Source organism: Melospiza melodia, chromosome 4, assembly GCF_035770615.1.
Source record: "Melospiza melodia melodia isolate bMelMel2 chromosome 4, bMelMel2.pri, whole genome shotgun sequence".
Taxonomy (NCBI): Eukaryota; Metazoa; Chordata; class Aves; order Passeriformes; family Passerellidae; genus Melospiza; species Melospiza melodia.
This window is the reverse complement of record NC_086197.1, coordinates 87,280,108-87,305,531: the sequence shown is the minus strand read 5'-3', so window position 1 is coordinate 87,305,531 and position 25,424 is coordinate 87,280,108. Positions and strand designations below refer to the sequence as shown.

Here is a 25,424-nt window from a genome sequence, read left to right as displayed (position 1 = left end):
GGGCGGCACCGCCTCCGCTCCCATCCCCTCTGCTCCCTCCGCGCCACCTCCCGCCGTGGGCAGACGCTGGGGGCCGGAGCCGGCTCTGCCCCGCCGAGGCACAGGGCTCGCCCCTCGGCCCCAGGCCGCCGCACAGCCCGCCCCCGCCGCGGCCCCGCAGGGCTGGCAGCAGCCTCCGCGGGGACAGGGACAGGGGCTGTCGCCCTGCGGCTCCTCCCTCCCTAAACCCGGCGGGCGCCGCCCCGGGAGCGGGAACGGGAGCGGGGAGCGGCGCGGGGCCGGGGGGCGATGCGAGCCCCGGGGCGGGCGCGCTCCTCCGGCGGGGAGGCGAGCGGAGCGGCGGGGGAAGGACCGCTCTGCTCGGAGCACTGAGCACCTGTGGGCGTGACCGCCGGCCCCCTCCTCCTCCTCCCGCTTCCCTTTACTTGAAGGGCCAGCGCCGCTGTAGCGGCAGAGCCTGAGAGCGGAGCGGGCGGTGCTCGGAGAGGAGGAGACCCGCCGCCGACCCTCCGCCTCAAGTGTCCCGGCCCATCCCGCGCCTCCGCCCCGTCGAGCCGCAGGACCGGTCGGGAGGGCAGCTCAGGCTGGACAGGCCGTGGGGGGACGGGGCTGTCCTCGCCCTGCGGGCGCTGGGCCGGGGCGCGGATCGCCCTCTCAGCGCGGAGCTGCCCGCGGAGCCCTGCCCGGCGGGCGGCGGTGGCGCCGGGCTGCCCTCGCCCCTCGGTGGCCCCCGCGGCCATGCTGGCCTGGGCTGAGGGGCGGCCGCGCCCTGAGCGGGGGTCGCCGTAGAGCTACGGGCGGGCGGGCGGGGGAGGCGCCGCGTTAGCACCGCCGGGGCCCGCGCTCCGCCTGCGGGGCTGCCCCCGGGACGGGGAGGCAGGGGCAAGGACGGCAAGCGGAACAACTTCTGCAAATTGAAAACAGAAAAGAAAAAAAATAAAAAAAAAAAGAGGCTTCTTCGTGGGACGTCTTCGAAGCTCAGTACCACGCGAGGCATCCCAGCCGCAGTGAGACCCTCCATGCTAGTGCCTCCCACCAGAGTGACAGGAGGGAAGCTGGCTGTGGCCGCTGTTCCCAAGCTCCGCTTGCGTTAGAGTCGCCTTGGCTTTCTGGCTGGAAGATGGTTCCTGCGACAGGACCATGGTGCTGATGATGAACAGCAGAGTGGTTGGAAGATGCCTTCCTTGAGGATTACACGTGGAACAAGGCCATCAGTCGAGGGGAGAGCTGGCTGGTGAAACTGTCTGACTTTCCCCCCGCTGGGGAAGTGGCTTCAATGGCTCCATCTCCCCGGAGAAGCAGTAGGAAAGATGCCAGCACCTTGCCAAGCATGTCCTCAACTTTCTGGGCTATCATGATCCTGGCTAGTCTCCTAATCGCTTACTGCAGTAAGTACATATTTGTCCTGGTGCTTTTGCTGAGCATAAATCTACACCCTTCCCATGTGAGGTAACACTTCAGGCGAGGGCCAAGCTCTGAAGCTGGCAGGCACAGGCACTGTGCCTTAGACTTGCCCCTCAGCACATCTCCCCCCACTCCCCTCTGGCAAAGCAGGTAGACCGGCACTTTAATACTGCTGCTTCTCAGGAGAGTGAGCTGTCCTTAGGTTGTAAATGTGGCATTTCCAGTCCAAATAGTATCATCTCTTGGATTTTAGAAACAAACTTTCTAGCGGTAGTAGCCCTGATCCCTGTTCAGTGTTTATTGTAAGATGTTACCAGATTGCTCTGAGGCTGCTCCTTCCACATACACACTCTCCTAACTCTGTCCACCTTCCATGAAGGGGAGCTGGTTTGCTTATGTTCATTTTTTTAGGAAGCACATACTTCATCAAGTGGCAGATGTCTTAGCATCCTGGGATCATATGTGATCCTCTGAAATTCCATAGGAGCAAATCTTGGCACTTTCTTAGCATATCCTCAGCAGTTTAGTAAGGCCATGTTGCCAGTTTTAGAGCTGCATCTCAGGTTATCAATAGAGTTTTTATATTCTTTTTTCAGGCTTGATAGATTTTCCGTTAATTACAGTGTTGCAGATAAGGTATCTGTAAGAATCAAGTACTTGGACTAGAAATACTTTAAAACGTCTTTATTTTTTCCTGCTTTTTTGTTTGTTTTTGGTAATTTTTGTTTGTTTTGCTTTCAGCAAGAATCATTTTCAAACAGTTATATAATGTCAATGGAGTTAATGCCTACACTTCAAGTTAGGGAATGCAAATTAGTCCATAGCACCAGAGTAGGAAACTTGCAAAGAGAATAGAAAAAGCAATTTTTATGCAATAATAATAAAAAAAAAAAAAAACAAACAACTGCAATTTATCAGGAAGGACCCACACAGCTTTGCCAAAATGAATCTACACTGTATTTTCCCACCCTGAGCTGAATGGGATCTGTAATTTACCCATGGTGCATATTGCTTTCATTAGCTGTAGCATAAAGGATTTTGCACTAGGCTAGTCTGGTGGAGCTGTAATAGGTGTAGGCTCTGATGAATAGGAAATAGATGCTGGTTTGCAGGAGCATACCTGCTGCATTTCTTAACCCTCTATTCCATTTCCTCCAGCTGTATTACACTGACCATGTTTCCATGTATGTGTTCTGGGGTTTTTTCAGAACAAGATTGTAATTGGTTAGGAAAACCTTTAATTCACTTCTGTTTTGTGTATTTCAGGGGTTCTTTATACTGATGACACTGAAAGTGAATTATGCGGAAAAGAATAACATCTTTTGGATTTTGTTTTGTGATTTAGCACATTTTGCATTACACTTCTCATTAATAAAATTATATTAAACAGGCCACACTTTTAATAATATAATTTTGTACATAATGCTGTATTCAATGTGATAATGTAGAGGATATACTAAACAACATAGTGAGTTTTAAAATAATTTATTGTATCATGGGAGTGCATATTACAGAATGAATAGTTCAGTGACAAAGGGAATTCAGTTTGGTATTAGTGATAGGAAATATTTTGTTAAGTTTGTGTTAGAAGTGTCCAAAGCATCACAGGCTTCTTATGAGAAGATATGAGATCTTCTGTGCATACATTTTCAATCAGCATGGCCTCAAAAAGAGTTAACCGTGAACTCTGACACTTCAGAAATCATTTATTTTCAGCAATTAGAAGTTTGACCGTGTTTTATCCTAAGGAATGTAGTCATCCATTTGAATTGTTACATATTGTTCATTGTTTACTGATGAAAAATGCAAATGTTGGTCAGTAATCTCAAGGCATTTTCTAGTGTGCTTACAGATCGGTTTCTAATTATTTCTTTCAGAGAGGGTAGATGGTATTCCTCCAATATGTAGTACACTCTTCATTTCATATATCACTGAAAAGCACCATGCTGCTTAAAATATGCGGTGTCAAAACACTCCACCATTTATGTAATGCTTCACTGATTTGACAATTGCAATTCCAAATGTTAATGAAGCATCATGAACATTTTATCTAGTGGTAGTATTTGAGACATTGAAAAAAGTGGTTTTTGCTCTGTGAAAAATCAAGATAAAAAAAAGTGAAGCTATTTCTAGGTAAAGCAGCACTTCAGATTTTATGAATTCTCTTAAAAATCAGCTAGAGTTTAATCAGTCTTTTTACATCTGATGCTTGTTTTTGAAGAAAAGCAAATTTGAGTTTTGGGGAGTACATGATGACTTTTAAAAATAACAGGATTGCCATATTTCTTAGGAAGTAAAAGAAAAGAAATTTGACTATGTAAGGTGGTCTCTGTTTTCCCCCACACCTTATTGTCAGGAACACAGAAGTATAACCATAAAGCTGAATATATTATCAAACTAATTACAGGAACTTAATATTTTGTTATCTCATTGTATCATTCTACTGAAAACAAACCCTGCAGCCTCCAAAACAAAATCTGGAAAATAACTTTTCCATTTTTCCTTTCTTAATAGCACTGTAAATACAATTTTTGATGTACCTTGCCTATTTCCATTTTTAATGTTAGTCTGAAAAGGCTTATTTCTGAATCAGTTTTTTGAACATTGCTTCTCCTTCTCCTAATTACTTTGTGAATCTTTTTTTCTGGAAGTGTATTTGTTGTAAAATAGTCCTTCCTATTACTGGGAGCAACCAGTAAACACCATACTCTAAGTTCCACTTGACAGATAAACATATTTGTAAAGAATGTTCTGGATGTAAATGTACAACCCATTAGACTTTCATTTATGCTTTAGTTTCTGAAGCCCAATTATATTCCTATTGATGTGGTAAAATGGTAAACTGATAATTTTTTCTTTCTTAAATGTTTAGATTATACTTAGGGATAATGGCTCCATCCTATGGTGGAAGAGAAACCTGCATCAAATCAATTAGGTTAGTTGCTATAGTGATAAATATAATGTAATATTCTCCATCTGAAGGAAAATGGTGTGATTTGATGGGCTCTCAACGGGGGAAGGCAAAAACAAAGTAGTAGAAATAGACTGTTGGTGGTCCTTGGTGTGAGCAACAAGGAGTTATTTTGCTAAGCAGAAGAATCATTAAATTCAAAAACAGCCTCAGAAGGCTCTCCTGGTAGAGGGTGGCCACCTTCATGGCAATTCAGAATTGAAAGAGTTGTGACATTTTATGATTCCATACGTGTATCTTGCATACTTGCTTAATAAACAGTAGTAAACCGGACAGAAGTACCTACAGTGAATGCCTCACATTGTGTTTTTTACTGTTGTAAAGGTAAAATGAATAGATTTGTTGGGGGTTTTTGTTTGGTTGTTTTTTTTTTTCTTCTTTATAACTAGGGTATTTTACCATGCTTGAAAGTTTTGTCAAAATAAGGAAATTCTATGTGGTATCACAGCTGCCTGCTACATCAGGAATGTAAATAACATAGTTTTGATCCAGAACTACTTCTTAGTGCATTTATTCAGTTGACTTTGCTATAAATACTGAAAGGCTTTTTATATGTAAATGGTAACTTTTTAAAGCAATATAGGAATCAGCTTTTAGCAAATTTGTGGCAGTTACAAGCTTTTACTTTTCCTTTTTTATACTGTTTTCTAAGCCCAAGGAGTAGAACTTTAGAGCCCTGTGCTGTTAAGTTAATACTTATGAGGGTAAGTAGATGGATTTTTTTTTAAAAGGAGCTACCAAAACTGAATGGTTGGAAAATTGACCTCCTTACTTTGAGTACAGTGTGTGGAAGAGAGCAGTATGAAACCCAGCATTTATGCTTACTAAATAATGATAGTACTAGGAAAAAGGAATCTAAAAGTCCAAAATGCAAAGTAATTCCCATAATACTGAGATGTTTTTGCTATTGCTGAGCAGGGCTTGCACAGAACCAAGGCCTTTTCTGCTTTCCTTATTGCCACACTGGTGAGGAAACTGCAAGTACATTGCAGGTTAGGAGGAGGCACAGTCAGAGCAGGTGACTCCTACTGACCAAGGGGATATTCCAGACCATGTGACATCATGCTCAGTGTATGAAATGGGGGGAAGAAGAAGGGGAAATTTGCAGTGATGGTGTTCATTTCCATTGTTGTACATGATGGAGCCCTGCTTTGCTGGAGACAGCGGAACACCTGCCTGCCCAGGGGAGGGGATGAGGTCATTTCTTGTTTTGCTTTGCCCGTGTGCATGAATTTTGCTTTCCCTATTAAACTATCTTTCTCTCAACCCATGAGTTTCCTGGCTTTTACCTTTCTGATTCTTTCCCCAGTCTTGCTCATGGGGAGAGAGTGAGCTGCTGCCTAGGGCTTGGTTCCTGGATGGGGTTAAAACCACAAAAAAATACTATATTAACCTTACCTTAAATTGAGATCCTGCTACTTATTGGGTAGACATGGCTCATTTGAGAAATGCCTTTTCATTTTCCTGTTCTGGAGTTGCTTTCTGTCTAAAAGACATGGGCTGCTATGGTCTCCAGGTCTTATTGTTTCCTTATTTGAGACTGCCAGCAGGAATGGCAATTAACTGTGACTGTCATCTGGCCACTTCTAACCCAGGGGCTACCATGTCATCATGCATAGGCTACTGAACAGCTGTTAGATGGTAAATGGTCACTGCCCATTTATGTTGGATGCAAACAAGTCAGCTCTGAATGAAAGCCTACAGCTCCTGTTATTGATCTGTTATCATTCAGGTCCCTTCTGTTTTCAGAACTGAGAACCACAGATTTTTAAAAAATCTGTTTACCTTATCTGTAGTGTTAGTATGTTTTCTGCAAGAATTACTGTGTACGTATTTTTCCCAAACTCTGTGTGCAGAATGTGACATAGAGAACAACTGTTGTAAGTCGAACTTTTTTCAGTCTAATTTGTATATAGAAAGAAAGACTAATGCTTTTATGAAATAAAATAGGATATGTAAAATATTAAAATTCTTTTTCTTTATGTACTGTCCCACTTGCTCCTTTTGAAGCAGGCTCAATTTTTGTGATAAAACCAGAATTGGTTGCTTTATTGCTTAGAATTTGATGGCCTCTACAACATACTACCTGCCAATGTGTTGACACTGAAATTGTCTCAGCAGTTGTGCTGTAGTCTGTCCAGATGATGTATTACAAAGAAGTCCTTGGCATCAATGCAAGAAATGTCTTCTTACTGCTTTGAATATTGAATTTGACCCTTTAAGACTAAGTAAACACTGTTACAATTTCTCAAATGTTTGAATTCCGGCTATTCATACTTCCATTGCAAGTATAACCACTGATGTGGATGGATGATGAGAAGTAGGTAGGGAGAGGAAATTAGAAGAAAATGGATATTTTCAATTAAATACATAGTAGAGAAGTATTCCATGTCTTTCAGCCTAATTGACAGGACAGAGATTGAGACCTCTTTGACAGTTTTTTTGTGCTGTTTATGTAATGTACTATTTTTTCTTACCATATACTATGAAGACGGTACTGGGGCCATGGAGTAGAGCTCTCCTGCTCCAACTAGAGGATGTAAACATGAGCTGGATTAGATTTTCTTCTACTGGAGTCCCATTAATCTTTTGGTCTTTCCTTACTGATTCCACTAAAGAAGCAGTAGAAAGTTCTTCACTGAGCCTAGCCTTTAGGAGTGTGTATTCATTCTCCTCTGCTAGAAGGGGATGGTATGAAATATCTCAGTTTTTAAGATGTAATTTAGTACTTTCTTAGAGAGTGCTCTAACCATAAGGCTAGTACATGGAAAAATAAACATTGACAGCTAGTCCAGCATCTGGCATGTCAAATATTCTTTATTAAAGGTGTACATTGAATGTTGTCCATAACTCTAAAATGCACTTGGATACTGAGCTTCATATAGAAGTATTAGATACATAGGAAAATCCAGGCGGGTTTGATTAGCCACAGTCTTCCTGGTCTGCATATTCTTTGTTGCTAAATTCAAACTAGAGTGTTTCCATGCTTGATCTCACGTTTGATCGGGTGTGTTGTTTCACTGCTGGGTTGGGAATCTATTTTTTAATTTTTTTTCTGTGCTTAAATCTAAGCTAGATTGCTTTTTGGACAGATGGTTGGCAAATATGCTTATTGTCTATGTTTTGAAAGTCATCTCTTCATGCTTTTGTGTTAGCCCTGCAAATAGGAAAATGTTATGTGGTGACTATTTGAAAATATATGACCCGTATTTAGACCATGTTTTTCCAATATTTTTGGTATAGAGGTTTATTTCAAAGAGTTTGTGCATGTTTTTCAAAAAAGGACTGGTCATGAATAACAAGTCAAATGGTAGAGGGCTTTGCATCTATGTGATCTTTGGATCTCTTCCAAACCATGTGGCCTGTGTATTGTTTTGGTCTCTGAATGGACTGCTTCTTCAAACACTTGATTGCTTTCAGATAAGAAAAAATCCTCTAATTGGTGTGAGGAGTATGACTATTTTTTTAAAAGGGTCTCTGAGCAATAACCCCATTGGTTTTCTCCTGAGCAGCATCCACTCACCTGAATATCATCTCTGCTTTTGCAGTGTTAGGAGAAGTCCTGATACTTCTCTTCATTGCCTGTGGAGCACTGCAGCAATAAGGAAGTTGCTTCTCTAGAACAAAGTGTTATTTATTTTGCCAAATTGTATCTTGTTGTTGGACAAAACATAAACTATATGTAGAGAGACCTCTAGCTTAAATTTTTCTTTTTACAGTGCCCTTCAAGACTGTCAGTTAGTGTGACTTATTTATAGTTCTGATGTTTTTTTAGTTTGTTTATATATATTTATTTATTTTGTATATTTCTGCCTCTTCGTGTGATGGAAGGGACCTTTAATGTTCAACTAGTCCCAAACCCCCTGCCATGGTCAGGGCCACCTTCCTCTAGACCAGGTTGCTCAGAGCTCCAATCAGCCTGGCCTTGAGCAGTTCCCAGGATAAGAACTTTTCTGAGCAACCTCTTCCAGTTCCTCAACACCCTCACATTAAAGAAGTTTATCCTAATATCTAATGTGAACCTCCCCTCTTTCAATGTGAAGTTACTAATGCTTTAAAATATTGCCCCTTATCCTATCACTAAATGGCCAAATAAAAGGTCCCACTCCTAGGCTGCCTCATTCTCTTGCAGCCCAAGCTATCCCATGCCTTTATCTGCCCCTTGGCTTCAGAATTCTCCTCCACTGTCATATCCTGCTCTCCCAACAGGAGATGCTTTAACAGGGCAGGATCTTATGATGTTTTTAGGATCACATACCTTACATAATAAAGCATCCTTCTGCCTTTGCTTGCAACTGACAGTAGCAATTTATGCTATGACCCCATTGTTCATTCTAGTGTTTGGAAGGTCTGTCAGAGACAGTGGGACTGTCTCTGTTTTTGTTTTGTGTGGAGGTTAACTCCAGAACATAGTTAACAGATGTGTTCTGTTTGTATTTTCTGTACCAGAAACAGCCCAGAGTAAAAGCCAAGAACAGAATGCCTATGAGATCAGAACTATTTTAGATTGCAAGTTATATTGATTGGGTTAATTCCTGTTTTTTTCATCCATTGTAGGGGAGAATTTCACTGACCAGCTTTATTTAAGCATAGCTTTAGAACCTCATGAATTTGTTATGTGTCATCTGAGAGAAGGGTCCTTAATTCTTACAGAAATGAGAAATCACTACATATGGAAAAGAAAATAATCACTACATATGACACTAGTCTAACAAAAAGTAAATGGAAATGCTTTCTGAGTTCTTGCTAATCCTAGTATAATTTATGATGGCTTTGACCTTTGCTCTTGGAACTCTTTTTTTTTTTTTTTTTTTTCTGATCATCTTATAATGCTGATCTTGACAAATGTGTTTTAAGAGATGATAAACTGACAAATAGAGATACCTTTAACCCTGAATACCTCTGTCACTCCTCATGCTTTCAGCTGTCAATATTCCTTTCAGGACATATTTAATTTTTCCATTGAACTAGACCAGTGGAAAGTTTGGCAGAACATCTTAGCCAGATGACAGAAGTGGGTTTAAGCTAAGCTGTTGTAGTGCTCATTAAATGGTTCAGTTGAACACAGAAATGTTGAAATGCTGTGAGAACAGTGGCTTCTGGCACTTCTGGCAGACCCAGAGGAAGCCCACAGACGTGATCAGGGGGCTGAAGCCTATGAAGACCAGTAGAGAGAGTTGGAATTATTCAGCCTGGGGAAGAGAAGGCTTAGGGAATTCCTTGCTTACAACCTTGCAGTATAACAAGGGGGCTTGTGAGAAAGATATTTTACCAGAGGCTGTAGTGGCAGGAAAAAGAGCAATAGTTTCAACTGAAAGAGAGTAGATTCACGTGGGGCATAAGAAGTCTTTTACTGTGAGGGTGGTGAGACACTGGCACAGGTTGCCCAGAGCAGCTGTGGATGCCCAGTCCCTGGAAGTGTTCAGGATCAGGCAGGCTGGGGCCTTGAGCAGCCTGGTCTAGTGGAAGGTGCCCCTGCCCATGGTGGTGGGGGTTGGAACGAGATAATCTTAAAGGGTCCCTTCGAAACCAAACCAGTCTATGACTTTTGTTCTCTTGCTTTAAATTAAACAAATACAAATGTAATGGATATTGAGAGTTAATCTGTTACTGATACCATTCCCTTGTATTACTGAAAGGGTTCACTGGGTTCTCACATTTTGAGCCAAAATGAACCTTCTATTTATTTAGACCTTGGGTAGACACTTTCCTTGTGTGCAACCTAAAAAAAATGTGGCTGTTTCTATTATTTATTTTGTATACTGAACAAATTCCAATGTAGTTCTGCATATCAGTTTGAATCAAAAAATAGAAAATTCTTTCCTGAATTGAACTAATATAGTAACCTGAGTTATTATTGAAAATAATTTTGTTGAAAAATATCAGAAAGGTTTTACAGAGCTTTCTAAGTATCTACTGTCAGTAATGCTCTATTGAACATTCATTCTAAGTTGAGAGTATATATGGTTTTGTGTATATATGTGCTCAGTAAAAACCATATCAATATTTAAAACAAAAAAAGAGGCTTTAAAATTTGATATCACCAAATGTTTCTGAAAGGTAATAATTTTGATGAAATGACCTGCTCTAAAGCATTTTTGTAACATGTGCTTGTAGAGCATAATATCTGGAATTATGATTCTTTTAAGGTATCATTTTAAAGAACTTTCACAGATATTTTCATTTTAAGTTACCAGCTCCAGCCAGGGAAACAAACAAACAAACAAAACTACCAAACTCAAATATAAATGTTCTGAAAGTTAGATCCTTATAGATTAAAAGAAACAGCTGACAAAGAATTTCAGTTTCATCTGAACAGGACAGGTTTTTCCTTACTTTAGATTTCTGCAGTGTAGTCATCTATATTTACCATATAAAAGTCAGTGAAAGCATAAACATTTTCACAGTGCAGTTCATGTGACCTTTTTAAGATACATGATAGAGATTAGAGTTTGATGTAAATTGTGCTGCAGAAGTGCTTGTCTTTGTTGGCAGATAGACAACTTGCTAAGATTTTAACATGTGTGTTATCACATTGATCCAGTCCATCATTACAACATTTTTACGATGTTGCTCTTCCTATTTTCAAGACCCACATTTAATATTAAAATGTTTAATGCCAAGTAACTGGTTCAGTATTTCTATAGGGAAGAAAAACACAGAAAAATTGGCTTGTGATACAGATTGATTAAGACTATAGGTCAAGGTACTGAATTAATGCAACAAAGGATTTGCCCAATTTGAGGGATGTAGTTGGCATAAATTACTGAGATTTTCTGAGGATATCTTTGCAGTTTTAATTCCAAATATTTTTTGCAATGTTTTGTCTTACTGTAAATTCTTCAGTTTCTTTGACAGTATTGTCACACTCTGGACACTAAAAATTGTCTTCCCCCAGAAGTTGGAACCTATGTGAATTTCAGTGTGTACCAAAGGTTATCAGCTTTACCATTCCCTTTTTTTTCCTTTTTAAGCCTCTTCCATATGAAACAATATTGAACACATTTTCACCATGCAAACTTTTGTAGTGGGGTTAAAACATTTGAAACACCTTCATCTACTAATGACTTAAGTAAGAAAAGTTTTAAAGGTGAACAATGTGTATATGTTTATAAGAAGCTGCAGGGACAAAGAAGACCTGAAATGCTTACCTTGAATATAAAAGGAGATATGAAGAAAATAGAAGCTTAATATGAAAAATGTTGTGGTTATTTTTGGAAGGATATTGAGCTTTATGACCCAAGATATTCCTTCAGTTCTCCATTCTTCAGTCTAAGTGCTATTTCTATAGTCCTTTTCATCTGGAGAGATTTGTTGCCTTCTGTAGCTCATTGTTTTATAAATATGTTTTTGTTCAAGGAATATATTGCTTTTCGACTTTTTTCACAGTAAATATATCTTCATGGATTCTTTGTCTTAAAGCTGTTCAGTTCTAGTTGTGCCTGTGTAACTAGAGACCTCTACTTTAATCCTGTCTACAAATATAGAATGCCTTACTCATCATGGTTTAGAAATGGTATTCTCCAATTTAGTACTCACACTAAAAAGACCCCAAACACTGTTCCTCCCTCCACCCCACCTCCTCTTGGAGGCACAAAACATTGTGGGTTGAGAGAAGAACAATTTACTGGAAATAGAAATGAGATAAGAAATGAACAGTAACAGCAACAATGGTAATAGAAGTGTGCAAAAGAGAGTGATTCACAAGCAAAAATGGTCACTGTGGACTCTATGAGAATAAACAAGACCTGACAGTTCCCCTGCCATCTTTTCCTGACCAGAAGGGACTCCTTCTCCCCAGAAGTGAGAGTGCCTTTCCCCTTCACCTGGCAATGACCTCGGGTGATAAGGAATAATCTCTCTGTCCTAGGCATGCCCCCTCCCAGCTACTGCTAAAAATTAGCCCTGACGTTTGATGGCAATGTAGGATTTCATTGGCATATTGTAGGTATTCGTTGGGATATTCTTTGGCATGAATAGTACACTGGCTTCATAGGATTGGCATTGTACTGACACTAGGTAGTATTAAGAATCATTCTCTGTTGTTTTCTCCAATAATTAATCTCTTCATAGAGGAAAAGCTTGTCCTTTAGAATCCTCAACTTCACAGAGTGAAACTAATCTTTTCCTGTAGTATTTTAATTTAAGCATACACACAAATATCAAATGATGCACCTGTCTCATTTTCTTAGTAAGTTTCCTGGAAATTATAGTTGTGTTGGTTTTTTTTTTGTCTCCATCAAAGACCAAACATGTAGAAAACAAGAAAACATCTCGTGCATTATCTAATTATATCACGTTCCCAATTTATTTCACTACCTTTCCTTTCACAGTTTATAATAAATGATAACCATTTCCTTCCTGAGGGCTTCCTTTTAAATTTAGTGTTCAGTGTTGGTATTGAGTTCCAATATTAGTTTTCTATCTTTCATACTTTTCAGTTTTGCTTCCTTATTTTTCTTATCTAAGGTCAGGTGAATTGCCCCTACTGTTTGTCTTGCCACTTTCTGAAGTGCTTTTTTGTTAGTTGGCATGACAGGTACTGCTATGTGAATCACAGTTTGTCAGTGACTTCTCAGACAAATTAACTTGATATATGTGTAGAGAATTTTTCTCCCAACTGCTAGATCTGCAGAGATTTGAGAATTGAGCTTTTTTATCTTTTTTTTTTTTTTCCTTCCTACATCAGGTTCTCTGAGCCCAATTATAAAGTCTGTGATACAGCATACTGTAGTCTTGAGTCTAAGTACCTTGTTAGAATTTAGTTTAAAATTTCTTCTGCTGTTTTCAATTATTTTGGAAGTATATTAAGCAACAGATATGATTATGCACAGAAGGTTAGTAGTACTGAAATGCTGAGGAAAAAATATGCTTTCAGTGCATGTAATTTTTAACAAGCCTTTTAGACTGCCAGAATGCTGGTAGATGTGATGGTTAAGTACTAGTTGTCATGACAGGAGCCCCTAAATTTCAGATAGCTGTCAGTATTGCTGAGGTCCTCCTATATGTTTCATGTGACAAAGGACATCTATGGTTTGGCTGAATAGTATCCATTTTTCCAGGAACAGAAACAAATGTTTCAAAAGTGAATATCCGAAATGTAGAACTTAAATCATGGCTAGTTGGTTTTGGTCTTTGTTTGAAGGTGATGGTGACATGAAGCATATGGAATGAGAATTACGGAGCTCTTCTGTAAAGTCAAATAGCAACATTTCTGAAGTATGCTTTTGACCAATTTTATGTTCTTACTTTGCTTCTGATTTACTTTTCTCAGTCTATATTTCTATAAATTCACATATTTAATGTAACTGTGTTACACTGTAGCTGAACTTAAGGGATCAAAATGTTGCATTTTCCCCCCACATCTCTAAATCTGCACCTTTTTTTTCTTTCACAGAAGATCGGAGATAGTGCTGTAAGTTGGGCATTGTTGCTTCTGTTTCAATTTTTAAGTTTCTTTAGAAGGGAAAAATACACATTTCCAGAAATTATGGAGGAGTAAAATTTTGAGTTAAATCAGGCACATGTGATGGAGAACTGTCAGAGAAAATTCTGTCATTAAATAATGAAAGTTTCTGAATCCGCACTGAAGCTTATCTGTGTGTTGGTTGCTTTCCCTCTTACCTACATCTCCCTTATCTTATGGAGATCTCTTCTATTCTCCATCCTGTCTTGGTCTCCTATTCAGTTCAACATAGATTTTCTGACAGACTTTCACAGTTCAGATAAAAACAAAATAAACAGAGGGATAAACACATGGGAAGACCATTTGATACTCTGGATCACCCACTTCAGCTTTGCCTCATTGGAAACACAGGCACCTGAGTCTGAAACATTACTGCTAGTCAGGAAGCTGTCCCTGCTGAGAGCACACACTTGTGCCTCCTTGCTCAATGCAAGAACCCTTGTAGTGCAGGAATTAAAGTGGTTGCAATCTGTCAAAATGTTCGTTCCTACCTTTTGTAGTATTTTAGCTGAGAGACAGGAAAATCAAGACCTTACAGAATGTGTATTGGCAAATTCATTTACTTGCTGTGTACACTTACCAGGAATCTTGGCCGCAAGGTTCATGAAATGTTGAGGTGCTTGCATCTATAAAATGCAATAGTGATAACCATAAAAGTGTATTTTCTCCTGCACTGAAAGTAGTTCTTGCTGGGACTGTTCAGACAGAATGCATGTTTTTTAATACATTTAACACCTACATATATTATCAGTTTATATAATTCCAGGAAAAATACCACAAAGCTGATTTCCTAAAAACAGGGAACTTAAGCGAGTTTAAGTTCACAAGATGAGGAATGATTCATTTTATATAAACACTTGAAAAGCCTCTCTTTAAATCAATTGCAGATGATGAAAGAGTATTAATGGTGAAAAGAGAAGACTTATTTTTTCTTTAATTCGATTTAAGGTGACTAATATTGAAATAACACATTGGAAACTTGCAGTGGTGTCAGAGCCACTGCAACTAACAAAGGAATAAGAGCTTCCACATATGAAATGCATACAGATGATATCAAGATATATAGCAAACTCTCAATATTTCTAACTCTGTTGAAATTAGGTATACAGCTTTTTTTTGAAAGAAGCTAGATTTCTAAAGGTAGCTTTGAGCTATTACTTTAAATGTGCTTTAGTTCTCTGTTAATTTTAGTTTCTGTACCACACTTGAAAAATTTTTCATCTAAATGTGAAACTTTTATGAATACCAGAAATTAGTAACTTTTGTTTCTATGGCCTGTTTTGGAGTGACTCTATTGTACCAAGTATAGTCCATGTACATACAGCGTAAACATCATTTTATAGTAGAATTTCTTCCCCATTGCCTTACTAGATTCTATATAGATTAAAAAAACAGATCTATGTAAGATCACACAGAATTACAGAAATAGTAAGGTTGGAAAAGAATCTTGATATCATTCAGTCCAACTTATTACCTTACACCCCCTTGCCAACTAGGCAGTGAGTGCCACATCCAGTGTTTTATTAAAGATCTCCACCAGCTCTCCAGGAACCCTGTTCCAAGGCCCAGACACTCCTTCTGCAAAGATCGGGTGAGTCTCAATTCATTCAAGGAGATGAATCTCAATTTTCCATGAAGAATATTGATTGTACATTAACAAGATATTTCTAAGCTTAATTTTCTTCTTATGTTTTCAATAACATTGAAGAAGAGTGGTTGCTATGTGTGTTTTTGCAGGATAGGCATAATGAAACTGCTATTTTTGCCTTTTATAAAAGATATACTACCTCAATGAACCTAAATATTATTTTTTAAAGAGAAGAGAGTAAAAATCTATAACATAAATTCTTATGAGCAGCAAATTTGGCTGGTAGATGATCAGGCAAAAGAAACTAGTCTTTTTTTACATTTCAAGTATGAGGTACAGACTAATTATGTGAAGCTCAAAAACATGTGTCAAGGAGTTTTATGGGCCCCATTACCTTTCAGGTTCATAAAACACTGCCAACAAGCATGTCCCTCTCTCTCCTTTGGAGAATAAATAGCTCAATTAATTTATAGGAGCCTTTCCATTTTGTGTGTAAAAGAAGAAAATGAAGGTAAATTAATCTGAATAAATTGGATTTGTATTCTATTAATCTTGTGGGAATTAGTATCACTATGATGGTAATACCATCATAAAATTTTTGTTGCTTACACTTCATTGTGAAAAATGACAAACATAATTGTTTTCTTGGAATGGTAATGAGTACAGAAGTTACTGTCGTGGACCAGTGTAGGTCTTTGAAAGTTTGAACTAATCTTTGTACACATTTTTATTACTTAGTTGATTCTTTTGAATTTTGTCTCTTTTGAAGCTTCATTTCCACATAAAATCACAGTTCCCTCCTCCTTTCATACATGCAGCACAGATCTGGAGAAATGATTGACCAGTTCACCAGGACCAACCCATACTTGGTAAGTTCCAGTAAATCTCAGATGAAATCCAGGGAAACATGATATTCCATGGTATCTGAGCCAAAGATGAGGAAGAAAATGTATCTTTGAAGCGGTGGCCTGTTATAATGCCACAAATGTGTTTCTAAATGGAAATTATTCCAGAGAGAGTTTTTTTTGAGCACTTCTGTCATGCTTCAAGCATTGTTTTGGCCTTCCTGGATTCAGTTGTCACCACCTCTTCTCTAAACAGGAGCTTTTTACAGAATTTGTTTATGTTCATACTTGGTGCAGGGTAGAGTTGAATGCTGTGTGTGGATTCTGCTTCTTGCACTTAGCAGATCTAGATCCTGAAGAAAAATAAATAGGAGGAGTGCAACCATAGTGAGAGTCTGAAGATGGTAGAGACAGTGAATGCCTGTACTTTCCCATGGTTTATGGTTTGAGAAAAATGGCCCAAGTAATTTCAGACTGTTAGCGTTTGCTGTCTGCAACTGTCTTTGGGTGGAAAGTAGGAGTATTTGGAGATCAGCTCTATCAAAGGTGCCAAGTCTATTAGAATTGCTGTAACTGTCTTCCTTTTCCCTGCAATGCAGAGGTCACCCTGCAGAGCCCCAGGTGCTGTCTCAGGCCAGTGGCCTGGTCTGAAGCCCAGGTGACAGGTGGTGTTAGACAGAAGGGTTTTTTACTACTTTACTGAATATTTTGCTTAGAAAAGGGTGATCAGATTTTGGCCAGCAGCTGAGAACATTTCCAGCACTGAGACTTCAAAGTGTTGTACCGTTTAGTACCTTTAATGCCTGGACAGCAGTCATAATCAAATGGTGAGTCTTTCTGAGTTACATAAATGTATGTTTCTGCACAGGCACATTAAAACTTGACATCGATGTCTTGTAACGGTGTTTACAGAAAAGTAGGTACTTTACTAATTAGAAAATATTGTGTCAGATTCTCTACTGGAAAATAATGGGTTTGACCTCATTTTTAAAGAATAGTACGCTTATTGAAATAGAAAAAAAGCTATTGATATTTTATTTTACTGGATTGAGATGGGAACAAAAAGAATGGAACAAAAGAGAGGGTAAGGCTTAATCTTTACTGAATCTCAGTGCTTCTTTTGTTCCTCAACTATGTAATTCTTAGAAAACTGATGGTTAAAAACCCATAATAATTTTGAGTATCTTGTTTCATTGATCAAGTTATTAGAACTTGCAATGAAAAAGAAATAATGACAGAAAGGGATGAAGTGGTAACTTTCTGTTTATACTTCAAGGCTCCCTTTTGCAAGAGTTTCCTGATAGATTTAGGTAGCTTCTAGTCACAGCTACTGGTGAGTGACTGAAGAATTTATTTCAAGCTGCAGTTGTGTATTCTTGACCACTAATATGTGTGAACAGAACAACAGTTAATAATTATAAATAATTTTCACATTGAAAATTACTTAAAAGTCTACTGAATTTTAATGCATTTTGTTTCAATGCTTTGCTGGTAATTTTCAAACAATGAATGTACTGGCAACATCAATTATTCCCAAAGTTGAAGCCATTTTTCACTACAAATGTTGCAATTTTTTAAACAGCTGTTTCCCCTCCTGTTCTCCACATAGTAAAGTTAAGAGTACAGCTGCTTCCTACTAAATGAAAAGTATTAAGAATTTTCTTTTACATATAAAATAAGATAGCTCTTGTAATAATCGCTGTATATAGAATTTGTTGTTTGACTGGTTTCCCTAATTTAGAACAAATTATGTGATAATGGCATTTGCTGGGATGTTTTGTATTGAAGCATAGTGTGTAAGCAATATCAAAGAAGGAATTGTATCTAATGCTTGAAGAAGCAAATGCATTTAGGGTGAAAATATCTCCTTTAGCTTGCATATTAAAATTGTACTGATCTGTAAGAAAAAGTGTAGCACCAAGGCCATGATTAGTAAAGACTGAGAATAGAATGGGATCAACTACAGTTAGATGAAGTACAGCATGATGAGGTTTATTGAGAAGATGATGGGAGGTGATGGTGCTTCTCCACTTGGCCCTGGAGAGGCAGAGGTTCTGGCAGAGGCCACAAGGATGATTAGGGGTCTGGAGCATCTCTTTTACAAGGAAAGACTTTGGTAGCTGGGCCTGTTTAGTCTGGAGAAGGGCAAACTGAGAGGGGATCTCATCAAATATCTGAAAGGCGTGGGCCAGAAGGATGTGCCGGCCTCTCTTTCATGGTGCCCTGGGAAGGATGAGAAGCAATGACAATAAACTGAAAAACAGGAAGTTCCACTTCAACATGAGGGAGAACTTCACATCTGTGGTGGCAGATCTCTGGAACAGGCTGCCCAGGGAAGTTGCAGTCTCCCACTCTGGAGACATTCCAAACCCAGCTGGACATGTTCCTATGTAACCTGCTCTAGGTGACCATGCTTTGGAAGGGGATTGGAACAGAAATTCACCCAAGGACTCTTCTAACCCTAACTATTCTGCAACTCTGTTTCTTAATTCTCAGCATGAATTTCTGTAGTAAAATGAAAGCTCATCTATCATCTTTCAGCAGCAGGGATCCTTGGCATGGGGGTTAGTTGCAGGAGAGCTGCGAATCGTTACTGGAATTGTGAAAAAGATGTGCGACCCCCAAGGTGAATTAGAAAATTGAGAAGCATTATTGTCAGTATAGACACCATTGTTTAGCCTTGATTAGCAAAGCCATGAATAATTTCTGTTATTCAGAAACTCATACTGAACTAGGGAGAAAAACAACTGGATATTCAGAAAAATGGAATCTCCCTTCTAGAAATGAAGTTGAAAATCACTTGACTTGTTTAGGTAACAAACAACTGAGAGATATAGAGAACATCAGAAGAATAAAGAAGAAAAAAGATAAAAAAAAAAAAAAAAAAGATGTAGTGTTAGTTCATGATTAAGTGGAAGTGGAGTTTAATTGATTCAGAAATAGAATTTTATTACATAGGGGCCTGTGGTACCAAGGCACCAGTTTTGATTACTTGAAGAGATCTCACATAGACTTCTGTTTTTCTGCTGACTCTTTTAGTCAAATTGGTTTCAGACAGATAGCTTTGAGTGCTGCGGCTGGATAAAAATGTGTAGGATCATGTGGCTGAGATTACTTCTTCCAATAAATCTTCACTTAATCATGGAATTACCTATGGATTACTGTGTTCATCTCCTGATATCTCTGACAAGTTGATTAGCTCCTTTGGACTGTTTGATAAGGCTTTTTAAATGCAAGTTTTATATTACAGATGGAATGACTTCTGTTCATCAATATGGTATGTTCTTATCTGTAGGACTTCCCCAAATGGGTCCTGGGAGAGATCCATGTCTTTTGTGTAACATTTCTTCTGTTGAGAACATTTAGGTACTCAGAGTTGTCTTGATGTAATTTATTTATCATTTTATGGGTTACAGTTCTATTTAGTTCAGTTCTTTATTTATGCTGAAACAAAGGAACAAATTCACTTGGTTGCATCAACCATTTATTCAGCCCAATACTCAGAGGTAGCTGCAAATGTGTACTTAGGGAAATCTAAAGACAGAGCAGGGCTATATGGGACACTTGTCTCTAAAGTTCTCCATTCCCAAGCTGGTTTGTGTTCAGGATGTCTGCGGTTGAATGAGATTTAGGGGCATTTAGTAAATGAAAAGTTAATGGAATTAACTCCATTTAGCATGACTGGTGGGAAATTAAATTATTTTTTTGCTTCTTGTATTTCCTGGAGTCACTGGACTCCACTGTGACTCGTGTGATTTAGAATGGCACAGTATACCATAAATTGTATACTGTGACAATGGACAACAAAGTATAGGAATTGGGAAAACAATGATTAACTGTGGCAATAAAGTGATTTAATGTGGTCTTTTTTCAGTATGACTGATATCTGGTTTTTTAATTCATAATCACCATGTAGCCTTTTTTATCACACACATAGCTAAAGTCTGGAATAGGAAATGAGAACATATAGTACTACGTTTTTAAATGGAAATATATGTTGTGATGATAATATCAAGCACTCATGTAGTGTATTCTAGATCTTCTCCCTTTCTTTTGATAAATTGAGAGTAGCATACTGTGTGCTTGATAAAATAATTCTTATAAAGCTGTTGAGATGAAATTCTGTTCTATAGCCCCTTCTTATAATTTTCTGGTCAGTTCAGAAACATGTTTTTTGGGACCATAAGGAAGCACTCAGTTTTGTAAGAATTTGTTACAGCATTCTTTTTCTTTTTAAAAACACTTTTGAAGATAAACAACATGAAGTAATTTCTAGCTAAAATTTTAAAAAATAATTAAGTCTGTTGAACGCAGGCATAGAATGGTGAACTTCACTAGAACTCCTTAAAATTGGGATTATGCAAAACTGATTGAATTCACTTTTCAGCTCAAAGATGTTGAAGTGAATCCCTAAATCTCTACTGTCCCTCTGGTATTACAATGAGTAATGAACACTCCATATTTCACTTGCTTAGTTGATCAAAGAAGTGGATTTCAGAAGGCTCACTGGGCTTCTGAAGGCTTCATCTTTCTTTGCTGAAATGGGGACTGAGATTAGCTTTTGAATTCTGTCTCTTTAATCAACGTGACTTTTATAAACTCCAGTTTATTTCCTTTTAGTAGGCAATCCTGTAGGATTTTGTGGTTTTAGTGTTGTTACAGCTTCTCAACAATTTTTAAATGAAAATTTGCCCAAAACTCTAGATTAAAGGAGCACTTTAGATTATGATTAAATTTTTTCACTTAGTAAGCAGATTTGAGTCAATTGAGAGGTGATTATTTGCAACTAACATCTGTCAAGCAGTGGCAGTAACATAATCCTTATGCAAAATCTTATTACATTGACCTTATAGTCAATGGGTTTAAGAGAAACATCCTTGGTGAAAAATCACATCAGAAATGTTCTTTTTGATTGGCTTAACAGTACTGTTACTATTAACTTTATGGTGTGCTACCTAAGGAATAATTAAACCAGATGGTGTGTTAAACTCAACTGAAAGAATAAAGATATTTTTACTTTTAATTTGATCAAAATTAGGTAAAACAACATATGTTCATATGCATTACGATTCCTTTAACTACATATTAACTGCTTTCCTTAATATTCTTCCTGGTGATTTGAGAGCTCTGCCTCTTGGAAAAAAAAAACCAACAAAAACAAACCTAACAGAAATCCTGTTTGAATTCTTTTTTTTTCAGACTCTGTGGTCACTCATACCTCTGTGTTGCATTGTATTTTATGTAATTTAAATAAACAATTTGCACACTTCAGAATCCTCAAATTATGTGAAACCGAAATGCAGGCTATTTTGGGCCCTATTCAAATTGTGAAAATTAGGGCAGGTACATCCAAAAAAAGGATTTGGAGATTGCCTCTAAAGAAGCACAGCTTGTACAAATGAGCAAATTACATTTTATGTAACAGATGTTGAGGAGGGAATTACAAATACTCCAGTTCCTGTTATATTAGTCCTGACTTGCCACCATTTCTCTTTAGCAGTGCCATGTAGGGCTAATAATACAGAATAACACACCACACCACATACATTATGACTAAAGTCTCTCTGCTGCCCATAAGTGGAGTTGTTATTTTTATTCCTCAAATAATTACTATATTATTTTTATTCCCCATTATTCCCCAAAGCATAAAACTCTATTACACCTACTTTTTTCATTCCAGTAACTCTTTTCATACACTGATCGTATTTCCCTCCTAAAGATTTTCTGATGAATGGAATGCATCTCATGGAAATATGCAGTCCCATTGCCTGAACTGATATAAAATTAAATGAGAGTGGAAACACACAAATGAGATTTATGTTCATAAAGCATTATGGAATAATGTTTTATCTTCACAGCTGCTCCTTATCCAGGTGCTGTTAAAAGCACTGAAAATATTCATAAAATTAGCTTAACTGTATTTTGATTTTGTGAAGGATTCTGAATAATGGGCTTTCATTAGCTTGATGATTTTATATGCTTCTGTCTTCCTAGTGTAAATTACATCTTAGTCAAAACTGCCTGTTCAAACAACTCGTAGAGCAACGTTAACAGTGAGCATCTCTTCTTCTGAATGGATGAGCCATACTTTTTTCTGTGAGAGCTTCAGATGGTTGAAGTGGGAGAGAAAAATTATCTCAATATTGTATCTATAATTGCCTATTATATTCTTCAGCTCTAAATTTCTTCTAGTTATAATGAAGTCCATAGCACCAGTATGAGTTGTCAACCCATCTAACAATGTTACTGTTATAAAGTACAAAGATGAATTTAAACAAAAAGACTCTTGATCTTTTGTTTGTCTCTAAATGGAGAAGCAATATGATAAAAGGTGAATCGATATACTTTACAGGTACAGTGATTTCCTGCCAAACAGCACATTGATGTGAGTGTTTATATGAAGGCATTTGTATTAGCAGTGTTTGCATACAGATAGTGTAATACCAAACAAGTAAGTGTTGCTACTGGTACATGGAAAATAACTTTATTTTACTGGATTTAATATTCATTTAAATGGAGGATTAATAGAGTCAGCCAAAGCTAAGCCTGATGCAATTAACATTTCAATTTGATGTAGGATGTTGCTGCCTTTTTTAAATAACGCTTTGAACACGTTTATTGAATTCTGTATCTTTACTGGGCTTCAGTCACAAGTCTGCATTACAGAATCATAGATTTTCAGAACAGTTGATGCTGGAAGGGACCTCTGCGTTCATCTGGTCCAACAGCTCTATTTGAGCAGGTCCATCCAAGGCTGATTGCATAGGATTATATCCAGAATTTTTTTTTTGTATTTCTAAGGCTTAAGACTCCACCTGTGCCAGTACCCAGTCACCCTTACAGTGAAAAAATTGTTTCTTGATGTTCAGAGGAAACCTCCAGCATTTGTGCCCCATTGCCTCTGGTCCTGTCACTGGGCACTACTGAAAGGACCTTGACTCTGTCTTTACACACTCCCTTGATCAAATTGTATTTGATATTGAGGTATTTATCAAATTCCCCTGAGACTTCCCTAACCTGAACAGGCCAAGCTCTCTCAGCATTTCCTTACAGGAGAGAAGCTTCAGTCCCTTTACCATCTTCATGCTTTCACTGACCTGTCTACAGTATGTCCATGCCTTGTACTGAGGAGCCCAGAACTGGACACAACACTCTAGCTGTGTCCTCAGCAGGGCTGAATAGAGGGGAAGGATCACCTGCATTAACCTGCTGTCCACCATCATCTGCTGTGGCCCAGGATACTGTTAACCTTTTCTGCTGCAAGGGTGCATTGTTGGCTTATAGTCATGCTGGTGCCTACTTTTCTGCCAAACGGTTTTCCAGATGATTGGTGTACAATATATACTGGTGCACTTCTTGTTGACCTTCATGAGGTTCCTGTCAGACCATTTCTTCAGGCTGTTGAGGTCTGTCTGGAGGACAGCATGATCCTTTGGCATATCAGCCACTTCTCCCAGTTTTGTGTCACCTGCAAATTTGCAGAAGAAACACTCTGTCCTGTCATTCAGATTGTAAATGAAGATGTTATAAGGGACTGGACCCCTTATAAGGGTAGACCCCCACTAGCTATTTTCTTCCATCTAAGATTTGAGCCATTGATCACAACCCTCTGGGCCTGGACATTTGTTGTCATCTTATGGCAATAACACCCATACCTTCTCAGTGATTTCTCATGTGCAGCTCCTCACAGCACAGCCAACAAACTCCAGCTCTTCTTAACCAGCTAACTCACTCCTTTGTAGCACTCTTCTTCTTATTGGGCACAGCTGTGGCCTATTAAGGGCAGCCTGTTCCTAATCTTTGGTGATTGGTACAGCTGCAACTCCTCAGGTGGGAGATCACCTTCTGCACTATCTTTATTTTCTTACATTCTATCCCTCCACAGACATTCAGCTTTTGTTCAGTTCAGCTTACTGTCTGCTCATCCAGCCCATTCTTCAACAGCTTCTCTGTGATGGTCTTGAGGGAGAAACTGTTAAAATCTTCACTGAAGTTAAAGTAGACAATATCCATTGCTCTCCTGTTGTCTACCAAGTCAGTAAGGTATTTTTGATTAGAAAAGAGACCTGCTCTTTTCGTTGAGCATGGATTATTGTGACTTAAAACAGTTGAGAAAGACTTAAAGGTGGAACTTTGCTAGAGGGGGATGCAAAATAAGCTATAAAAAGAAAGAAGACAATGTCAAATTTTTCCTGCCTAGAAATCCCTAAAAATAAGAAAATAAGTTCTGCACAAGAAGAAATGTTCTTTTAATGTAATTTGAAGAAATTTATAGGTTTAGCCTACATAGAGATTCATAGAACCAGTAAAGGACTATATGGAAAATCTTTTCCCAAATCCTTGTTAAATTTGGCAATGATAAATGCTTTGAAATAGCTGGAAATAACATGTGTTGTGAAAATCTATGAAATGAAGCAATTCTCAGGGAGTCTCCTACTCACATGCTTTCTTTTGCAGCTGATGTCCTGAAGTACAAATCTTGTCTTTTCCACTTAGAGATATCTCTGGCACCTCACAGGTCATTTACCACTAGTGCATTTTCAAGCCAGTGGGTAAAGAAACGAAAAAGAGCTACAAAGAACAACAATTCCCCAAAAAATCCCACAAAAAAACAAACAAAACATCAACAAAAAAGCCAAAAAACCCCAACTCCCGCCAAAACAACACAGAACTACCACAAAGAAAAAAACAAACAAAACCTCCAAAACAAAACAAACATTACACCAAGTACAAAGTTTGCAAATTTCTAGTATGTGCTTGAAATCAATCACCACATTTTGTTGAGGTTCCATAGAAAGTTTAATGGAGATAGAACTAACTAAAGCCTTCAGAAATTGTGTTTAAAAAGTCTTGAAATTATTTCATAATTTCATGCAACCCTCCTAGAATTCTTCATTAATATAAATCTATATACAATTCAGCAAGACCTTTTCAGAAAAGTTTGACCTTGTGGTACTCTTAAACCAGAAATCTTGCCCCATGTTTTCTTTAGTTATTAGCAAAACCCAGTGCTTCTTATTGTTGCCATAATCAAGGAAAGCATTCAGCATCTGAAAGGTACAGGGTATATTTCAAAATTGTTCTGCACTTGCACACTGAAATAGCTTCTTTCAAGCTAGTTTTTCTCCTTTGCCTTAATTTCCCAGTTTG

General features: G+C 38.3%; 1 protein-coding gene across 5 annotated transcripts in view; it reads left to right on the top strand.

The window, feature by feature from the left end:
- The first annotated feature begins 835 nt into the window (after positions 1-835).
- Positions 836-25,424, top strand: part of TAFA5 (TAFA chemokine like family member 5) — a 415,267-nt gene continuing 390,678 nt past the window's right edge. The window contains exon 1 of one of the 5 annotated variants that reach the window (XM_063155443.1): positions 836-1,388. In XM_063155443.1, the coding sequence (XP_063011513.1) occupies positions 1,277-1,388 (112 nt within the window). In that variant the 5' untranslated portion in view covers positions 836-1,276. The remainder of the gene's footprint in view (positions 1,389-25,424) is intronic. The other 4 variants (XM_063155444.1, XR_010027627.1, XM_063155446.1 and 1 more) reach the window with 4 other exon arrangements.